Raw genomic sequence first — 9,533 nt, forward strand, 5'->3', positions numbered from 1 at the left:
TTTTGTAACGGGACAAGCAAATTGTTATGTTTATAAGTCTACCTTTTTCTGATGTTGCACAAGTTAGTGGCACCTCTTTGGTGTCCTTTCTTTATTTTACTAGAAAAGGCTAAAGAATCACATCCATGCTCTTGTATATTCCAGGTTATTCACTTTGTCATACGCACCTACTTTACATAGTGTAAAGCAGCCATATGTAATATGTTGCCAAAAATTACATAAACCTGGGAGAAGCTGGAGCATGGCATGAGCAACTAGTGTTCCAGACTCATAGTTCTAAAAATTGTGTCTTTCAGATCAAGGTACAGGTTGACTACTACCGCCATGAGAACTCGGTGACATCCATCATCGGCAGACAGCGTAACGCAATCCCGGCTTGGAATCCATTATCGGCCTTAATTCAGCTTCGTTTGTTATTACCTATGTACTTCAAGTGCTGGTAGTGCAGAATGTGTATGCTGTCAAGTGTAATATTTGTGCTTCAGAATCTGTGTTTTGTACATGTTATGAAGCTGTCAAGTGTTCATGTTATGAAACTGTCAAGTGTTCATCAATTTAGGTGTTGGTAGTGCAGAATATGTAAGCTGTCAAGTGCAATGTCTGTACATGTTATTAAGCTGGTGCTATGTTTTAGCAGTCAAGTGCAGGATCGTACATATATTGAGTTGTACATGTATGGGTGGGGAACTGATATAGAATCATAGGCTAAAACCATAGTTCCTAGAACGGGTTAGTTTGGTTTTGGGGAATTTGTCATGTGGTTTGGTTTGGGCTGGGTGCCAATGCCAATTACGTGGTGTTAGTTTGGTTCAGTTTCCAAAACGTCATCACATGGGTTCAGTTCAGGTTTGGTTTGGTTACCCACCCATTCTCAGATTTACCTACATGGTGGGTGGAGTGCTTTCCTCTAGTGCCGGCAGTGGCAAAATTTCGTGTTTTGACCCTTTTCTAAAACCTATTCGAGATCTGATCCTAGATTGAAAAAATTTCAAAATCTGACCATTTTGCTACCGTCAGAGTCCATGGCGGTAGGGTCTAACAGCCTACCGCCAGGGACTTTGACAGTTGAAAACATCGTTACCACCAAACGGGTTGGCGGTAGCCTGACGGTAGGCACGAGCACGCACTGTGTTCAATACTTATGAGGTTTTTGGCGGTAGGGCATGCAACCCTACCGCCAGGGTCCTTGGCGGTTGGCTGTTATACCCTACCGTCATGGTCCCTAGAGGTAGCAAAATGGTCAAATCTAGAAAAAAATTCAAACTAGGGTCAGATCTCGAATAGGTTTGAAAAAAGGGTCAAAACACGAAATTTAGCCGCCAGCAGTAGTGTGATCAAGATTTTTTTAAGGGCATCATGGCTAGCTTTATTAATCACACGGTAAAGATACATCATCTATGAACTTACAATAACCAGATAATCTCGTGGCTCATTTGTCCAAACACTAGAAAAATTATTTAAAAACTGTAATTAGGCACATGCGCCGCTTTATTAACCGAACAACAACAATGTTTAAATTTGACCCTTCCCATGATTGAACTAATATCAACACACTCACCAAAGATAGCCACAGCTGCATCCCATCATCTTGGTTACCCAGTACAAAAATTAGTGCTGCTGTAGCCCGTAGGTGTGCACTGTCCTGGAGCAAAGCAAGATGCGCGGCAGCAGAACCAACTCCATATGGAGCCACGCATGAAGGGTAGGCAAATGGCTATGCAAAACAAATCGATTTACATACACTAAGCACGTGCTGCACTCAACAGTACGGCTCGGCTTCGCCAAGCGTATGGTGTATATAAATGTTTCAACTTTCATTTCAAGCCACCCCAGGCCCCAGCGACAGCACGTTCATATCTACTTTTTTCGCCTGCCCAGTCCAGAGCCAACGCCCCCGGCGACAAAAACCAAGGTTTCATGGAGGCAGCGCGAATATACAGTCAGCAACATTGACTTACGACAATATCACAATATACAAGACTCCGACTAGTTCTTCTACGAAGAATATGACCATTATTACCTACAGTGAGCAGTCTGACGCCGGTTATCTGCCGGCGGACAGTTCGATGGCGTCCTGGTTGTAGATGGAGTCCTCGCCCCAGTCGAACCGCTGCTGCATCCGCTCGTAGTCCTCCCTCCTCGTCACCTCCACCTGCTGCCACTCCTCCCACCGCTCCGCCAGGCCTTCCCCTTCCAGCATCCTTACCACCTCCGACATGGAGGGCCGGTCCTCAGGCGACCCCTGGGTGCACAGCAGCGCGATCTGCATCATCATCTCCACCTCCTGCCTGTCGAAGCTGTTGTTCAGATTTCGGTCCACGATGGCGTCTAGATTCCCCTCTCTTTGCAGCTTCTTCACCTGCACATTTGTGGCACCAGCATTATGCTTTGGATCACATGCTTCGGCGTTCAGGATTTATCTTAACTAGTGTAGCAGAATGCATGTCTTTTTGTTCAACAAGTGCGAGTCTCTTAAGTTGTTGTCCATAGAGTTCTTCATACACAAAGCTTACTCAGTAGCAGCTTGAATCAATCAAGTTTAGACGGGGTGGGAAGTGGAGTTGACTTACATGATCAAGTAACAACACGTCATCTTCTTCCTCCAGACGTGAAAAGTCAATGGCACGCTGCCCGGTGACCACTTCAAGAAGCATTATACCATAGCCGAAAACATCAGTTCTCTCAGATGACTTCCCTGTGGACAGATATTCTGGTGCAATGTGACCCATAGTCCCTCGGACTTGAGTGGTCACAGATGTCTTCTGTACATCCACCAACTTTGCCAAGCCAAAGTCGCCGACAACTGGTTCGAAACCTTCATCAAGCAAGACATTCGCGGCCTTGACATCACGGTGTATGATCTTAGGATTGCAGTGCTCGTGCAGGTACTCCAGTCCGCGCGCTGTGCCTATAGCCACTCGTTTCCTTGCATTCCAATCTAATATTGGTTCCCCAGGTTTAAATTCTGCACCATTCAACATTTCAACACAAGGAGCACATAAGAGAAAAGTATACAGATGGAAAGAAAACAGAAAAACTAACAAATAGATTTAGTCATTGTAAACTGAAAGGTAATGAATGTCCACAACAAAAACGAAGCAGACTAGAAAAACATTTAAGAAAAATCATGTTCTGGATGTAGAAGCAAATTGCATTTCACTCACTATAATCATTTAATAAACACTGGATGTTGGATTTTACTGACTGGCCCTTTTTCCTTTCTTTCATCACTTACCTGGATGGTATATCTCGGAAGATTATTTGATATTGCATTTTGGTCTATCTGTTCTTTACTCAGGATTTATACTGCCTACCAAGTAACTGTCTAGATCATTTTACGACTTACTAGAAACAAGTCTATGCATGCTGGCATCTTGCATTGGTAAAGCAAAATGAGCATATGAAATATAAAGATTCCAACAGGAAGCTATCTAAATTTTTAGAAGTACATTAGAATTGAAGTTACTAAGCCTAAATGAAGGTCCAAGACCAGTTACAGAATCTTTAAGCACATTGATGAAGGATCTGAGAAACTTCATAGAGTAGCACAACCGTAGGATTGCAGGAGATGAATCAGCTGGTCGATTGGTTAAGAAGAAAGAAAGTACCTCGCAAACGGTAGGCTACGCTAAGATTCTGCATGAAAGGATAAACAAGTAGACGTTCTGTTTGTGTTGTACAGAACCCAATCAATCTTAAAAGATTCCGGTGAACTGCAACACTAATCAGCTCAACTTCACGCAGGAAGGCAGCCTCCCCACCAGGACTTTCATAATCAGTTAACCGCTTTACGGCTATCTTAGTGCCATCTGGAAGTGCTCCTTTATATACTTTTCCAAAGCCCCCTTGTCCAAGAACATTTTTCTCACTGAAGTTATCAGTAGCGAGTTGTAATTCTCGCCATGCAAACCTTTTCAACTGCCCAAATGCAATTCTTCGGTCATCCTCACCTGTGGAAGTTATCAGATCTGTTAGTTAAATGAAAGAAAAATCTCGGCCTCTGCATACGAGGAATGCATTCAGCTACATATGATTGGTCAGTTCAATGCAATGCAACACATGAAAACTTCAAATTTGTAAGCTGGACATTGTGCCTCAAAAACACAGATGGTGCTACAGAGAAGTCGCAAAAGATGCTGGACACTAACTATTTCCATATAGCCAGAAACACTGTTACATGTGGTTCAGTAACAAAAAATCTGTGTATGCATACATAAACCAGTAAACCACATCTTTGTTTCGATAAGCTAATGAACAAGACTACAGGGGAAAAAACTATGAAGACAAACAAAGCGCCATATACACTACCTGATACATCCACAAAAACTTCACGCAGATGACCTTTTCTCCTTCCATTACAGATAATAAATAGAGCCCCTATGATGAGCAGCCCTATCACTCCACCAACTGTTCCAAGGACAATGCCTATTGTCGAACCATGGGATGAACCTATTAAAGAGTGATAAAATTAGCATATGCCTCAAAATCATTTTACAGACGTCAAATCAACACTCTACGTTTTGTGCTATCTGACAAGTGTACAATGCAGAACAGAAAAATATGACCCAGGGAAAAAACAAAAGAAAATATGGCTGGTTACCTTGGTAAGGCGAACTTGATGCACAAGGATGAGCGAAGTTTGCTCCACAAGTCAAGTTATTGCCAGAAAAGCTGTGAAAGAAATGAACCTTTGTTAGACCTTCTAATTAACACACATAGAATTAAATGTTATAATGACTCCCATTACTTGTAACGTGCAACTTGAAATAGTTGAGCAGGTATTGGACCGGAGAGATTATTGTAGGCCAACCGACTGTCATCATAAGAAAGAAATTAGTTGTATATGATAGGAGATTAAGAAAAATAGATATAAGCTCTTGTGGACAGAAATCACGAATATTAATATTACTAGTTTGCTGCTTACATGTCTGTCAAGCTTGAGATGGTTGCCAGTGTATCAGGAACAGTTCCACTTAGTCTGTTTTGACTTAGTATCCTGGTTACAGAACAAAAGGTGAATGGGAATCAGGGAATGTTAAATTACTGATGTTCATGACATTAAGTAGTAACAATTCTGATACATACAAGAGTTGGAGCTTCGAAAGATGGCCAAGAGAAGCTGGGATTTCTCCAACCAGCAGATTTTCTTCCAAATCTAAGCTTGTCAAACTAGATAGGTTCCCAAGCTGCTCTGGTATGGTACCGGTAATCTTGTTACCAGGTAAGGACCTGCAATGTCATGCACCACAAAGATTAACAAAAGTTGGAGAACGTGATCACATGACACAATACGACCATCACTTCATCTAGCAAGCATAGAAATATAGTCAGCATTTCTCACACCTGTTCCTATAGAATCATAAGGTAGAGACATAGAGTGGTCTTTTCAGCAAAATAAAAGAGTAAGATACAGTAGCTATTCTATCACAACAACCACTTAACATCTAAAAGATATTCTATTGCTCTAGACGAGTACACTTACAGAACATTCAAATGCTCGAGGTCTCCAATTCTTGGCGACAGAACTCCAGTGAACCCCATAGAAGCCAATGTTCTGCAGGAGGGTATCGGGTTAACTCATGATAAAACTGAATGTCTTAGTAAGAAATATGAATAACACGGTAAACAGAACCATATGGAGGCTTAGCAAGTGTTACAATGCATTTATAGAAAGTGGAGGTATATATGTGTCTGTCACATACTACCTCTGTACCGAAATAGAGTACTTGTAGTACCAAAATACTGGAGTAGTTTCATAACAAGTATGTTAGAAACCTTTATGTATGTTAGGAACCTGGCCCAACATCTTAACAAAACAAAACTCCATCCCTCCTTTTCAAGCTCGACATCCGGAAGGCTTTTGACTCGGTGCGTTGGGACTATATAGTTGACATTCTTCAGCGGAGGGGCTTCCCTAGCAGATTTCAGGATTGGATTGCCGTCCTCCTTGGAACTTCTTTATCGAGGGTCCTTCTCAATTGGGTGTCGGGCACTTCGATTACGCATGGCCAGGGTCTTAGACAAGGAGATCCGTAATCGCCGCTGCTTCGTCATTACCATCGATCCGCTGCAACAAATTCTCGACTTGGCCATGAGGCTTTGCCTCCTCCTTAAAATCTGGGGACGTGGCACCATCTTCAGGACATCCCTATACCCGGATGACAGCTGTTTTCATGGCACCAATAAAGGAAGATATCCAAAACCTTGCTTGTACTCTACATGGGTTTGGTGAGGTGACGTGGCTGCAATCAAACTTCCACAAGAGCTCGGTTGTGCCTATCTGGTGTGGGTACTTGGACTTGGAGAACATCCTCGAGGGGCTGCCTGCCATACGCACTTCTTTCCAATTGAGATATCTAGGCCTGCCGCTCTCGGTGTGGCAGCGCAGGCGGATAGACTTTCAACACCTCGAGGACAAAATCGCGGTGAAGCTCGTTCCTCGGGAGGGCATGAACATCACTTCGGCTGGTCATGGGGTGCTCGTGAAATCGATCCTCAACTCACAAACGATCGCCACCTTACGCCACTTGTCATCCCCCCACCCATCCTCAAAAGTATTAACAAGGTTGAGAGAGCATTTCTTTGGTCGAGGACCAATAAGGTGACGGGCGGGAAGTGCAAGGTGGGACTCCCCGTGGTTGCATGGCACAAGCCAAAAGACATCGCCCCGCTCATCTTAAAAGTGATTGGCATGAGCCAAAAGACTCCCCGTGGTCTTTCTTGGAACCACGTCCCGAATTCGTCGAGCTTTGGTCTCATCTTGCTCAAGTTCCTTTGAACTAGGATGTTGACAACTCCATCCATTGGAAGTTCTCTTCTAACAGGGAATACTTCGGCGGCGGAGGCATAAAAGGCTTAATTCTTGGGAGTTATCCTCACTCCAATGAACAAGATCATTCGGAAAGTGTAGGCTCCCCCAAAGGTCTTTTTTTTTGCATGGCTTGCTATCCAAAATAGGGTGTGGACGGCCGACCACTTGGAGCGGCGCCGTTGGAAAAATTGCGGCCTTTGCCCTTTGTGCAAGCGTGAGTATGAGTCTGCCGCTCACCTCTTCTTCAAATATCGATTCACATTGAGGTTTTGGCGGATGCTCAAGGATTGGTTAGGACTCGCAGACATCGACCCCTCCCAATAAGCGACTCATCATTCTACCGGAAGTTGGTGGATCAACACAGCTACATGAAGCAAGGCGATGGTATCCCTCATAATGTTCACCAATCGAGCCATCTGGAATGACAGAAATGCTTGAGTATTCCGAAAGAAATCTATGCCGCCACTAATTATTTTGGCAAACTTTAGCAAAGCTTTGGGTTTTCGCGGGGTCGAAGCATTTGAGTAATTTATTGCCGGGAGTAGTGGTTCCTCTTATGTTCCAAACCTTGTCTTCTCTTCTTAATTAGTGGATGAGGCGAATCTTTTGCCTCTGTTTCAAAAGCAGATGCACCTCAAATAATACTTGGACTTGTTTGCACAAATCGTAAGAGCTAACCAGAAATGGATATGGAATGCAAACGAAATAATCCCAGCTTCTAGCTACATGATCTATGGGAAAATATTGGCAGTACACAAAGTAAGCAAAGTGGCGAGAGATCCAGAATGGCAACTTACACTTGCACAACATTATTGTTACTGTCACAAATAACAGAATTCCAAGTGCAAGGGTTAACTTGATTTTGATTCCAGTCTGTAAGCTGTGTGCCAGTAGCGTTCAGCTTCAGCTTCATATCATATAATGCATCACCTAAGGAAACAAATGATATTTCATTGTTGATCATAAGAATATATGTTGCTTAATTAATCTAATCCATGATTGTGAATGTGCTCCAAAAGGATGGAATGACTATACAGATGATAGACATGCAAGCGGACCTTGGCGATCAGACGCTGCAAACGAGAGCAGAAATGTCAAAGTCATAATGATGCCGATCAGCCCCATCTTTCCTTTATTGTCACTGTAGTACCAATTGACTTCCTTATGAGAAGTTGCCCAGCTAGAAAATATGCACAGATTAATAATAGTAGCAGCAATCCATTGGCTACCTGGTTAAACAAAATCAGATCAGTGTGGAGCACACGATAAAAGAAAAACAAAAACATAGGTATTTCAAGTACACTATCGTCAGAGAAGATGGTTGGCTACAACATAAACCAGTACAAATCAATCTTCGCTTGCCTTGAAGACATTAATTCGAGTACTGCACATACAATTTGTAAACATTTGCCCCTAGAAGCATTATCACAAACACCTGATCAAGCAAAATCCTGTCACATATAAACTTGAACATGCACTGGAAAATCATGCATCCAGTACTCATCAAGGAATAATCAAAATTATGCTCTCACAACATCAAATCTACAGCAAGTGCTCATCCAATACAGAAATCAGGACAAAAATTGAACAAACAGACGATGCAAGAGGAAGGGGGCAGGGGGGTGAGGGGAGAGGGAGGAAGGACGAAGGAGTTGTGGCTACCTGCCTACTGACTGGTCGCCGGCGTAGCTCCTGTACTAGCGGCTGGGCGCGCCGCGGCGGCGGGCCGGCGGCGGCTAGGAACCCTAGCTGTCACGCTCGGGAAGGACTCTGGCCGTTCGCCCGGGAAGTGAGGCGCTCTCTTCGTTCGCTCGCTCGCTCGCTCGCTCGGCTAGCAAGCATACACGCACGCACGGGGAGAGGGGCGGCTACCAATCAGCCTGGCCAGCCGCCGCAGCGCACCTGGGGAAGGATTCCTTCCGAAGGAAGCAGTCAGCCTGCGCAACCGCCGCCGCCGCCAGTGCGCGAGTGGAGGTGGATGTGGAGGTGGAGGCGGAGGCGGAGGCGTGGGTGGACGACCCGAGCGGTTGACTCCCCCAGACGCCGAAATGGACCGCGGCTGCGACTGGTGAATCCATTTCAGGCAGGCGGGGCGCAACTTGGTTGGGTTGGTGGGTTCTCCATTTTCGCCCTCCCTTCGATCCCCTTGAGATAAGACGGAATTGGGGTCGCTCGCTCTGCTCGGGCGGCTGGGGCGGCTGGGCTCGGGTTCGCTTCGGATGCCGCCGGGACAGACAGTGGTGCTCCGCGTGCCTTTCCGTGACTCGCCGCAGATTCTCGCAACCGAACGCGAGCGCCTAGCTAGAGATAGCCCCATGCGCTGTCGCTCCGCGAGGTCGCTTTCCGGTTAGCTCACGCCTTTCTGCCCGTGTCCTGTTTTCTGTTCAGTCCGTCCACTGGGCAGCGATGGCGCGGCAGGCTGGACTTGGAGACTTGGACGGACGGGTGATCGGTTTTCTCCCAGTAGTACCATCGATCGTTTTTGCGGGCCAAGGAGGTCAGTGGGAAAGCGGCACGGCTTTCTCGGCCTTGATGGTTGGTTTTGGCTCGATGCACGTTTCGAACTGCTGTCCAGCTAGTTTCCGGTGTCAGCTCTGGCGTCCCGACGGTTCCGTGGTTCACGCTTTTGCGCGGAGCGTGGGCAAATGAGTGCATGACATATAAAAAAGCTAAGGTGATTAGAGTCGTCGGAGGGATTAGTAGAGCAATTACCAAAAGGATA

The 9,533-nt window shown here is 45.2% G+C and overlaps 1 protein-coding gene across 4 annotated transcripts; it reads right to left on the reverse strand.

The window, feature by feature from the left end:
• Positions 1-1,795: 1,795 nt before the first annotated feature.
• LOC123062147 (LRR receptor kinase SERK2) lies at positions 1,796-9,083 on the reverse strand. Of its 4 annotated transcripts, none has more exons than XM_044485513.1 (12): positions 8,478-9,083; positions 7,870-8,040; positions 7,609-7,741; positions 5,483-5,554; positions 5,086-5,229; positions 4,925-4,996; positions 4,748-4,813; positions 4,601-4,671; positions 4,309-4,449; positions 3,609-3,950; positions 2,571-2,965; positions 1,796-2,359 (listed from the first exon to the last, which is right to left on the reverse strand). In XM_044485513.1, exons 2-12 carry the CDS (start codon positions 7,934-7,936, stop codon positions 2,045-2,047), a joined length of 1,818 nt encoding a protein of 605 aa, XP_044341448.1. In that variant the 5' UTR covers positions 7,937-8,040; positions 8,478-9,083; the 3' UTR covers positions 1,796-2,044. The 4 variants fall into 4 exon arrangements, with proteins under 4 accessions (XP_044341448.1, XP_044341449.1, XP_044341447.1 ...); XM_044485514.1 differs by having other exon boundaries at positions 7,870-7,952; positions 8,474-9,083; XM_044485512.1 differs by having other exon boundaries at positions 7,870-8,036; positions 8,474-9,083.
• Positions 9,084-9,533: the final 450 nt, after the last annotated feature.

This window comes from Triticum aestivum, chromosome 3A (genome assembly GCF_018294505.1).
Source record: "Triticum aestivum cultivar Chinese Spring chromosome 3A, IWGSC CS RefSeq v2.1, whole genome shotgun sequence".
Lineage (NCBI taxonomy): Eukaryota > Viridiplantae > Streptophyta > Magnoliopsida > Poales > Poaceae > Triticum > Triticum aestivum.

What these genes read in the sequence shown, in the direction of transcription:
- LOC123062147 (XM_044485513.1), bottom strand. Translation starts at nt 7,936, where the DNA reads ATGGGGCTGATCGGCATCATTATGACTTTGACATTTCTGCTCTCGTTT. An exon ending in CTTTCGAAGCTCCAACTCTT is followed by an intron (nt 4,997 to 5,085) that starts GTATGTATCAGA and finishes TTCTGTAACCAG; the next exon opens with GATACTAAGTCAAAACAGAC. An exon ending in ATCAAGTTCGCCTTACCAAG is followed by an intron (nt 4,450 to 4,600) that starts GTAACCAGCCAT and finishes ACTCTTTAATAG; the next exon opens with GTTCATCCCATGGTTCGACA.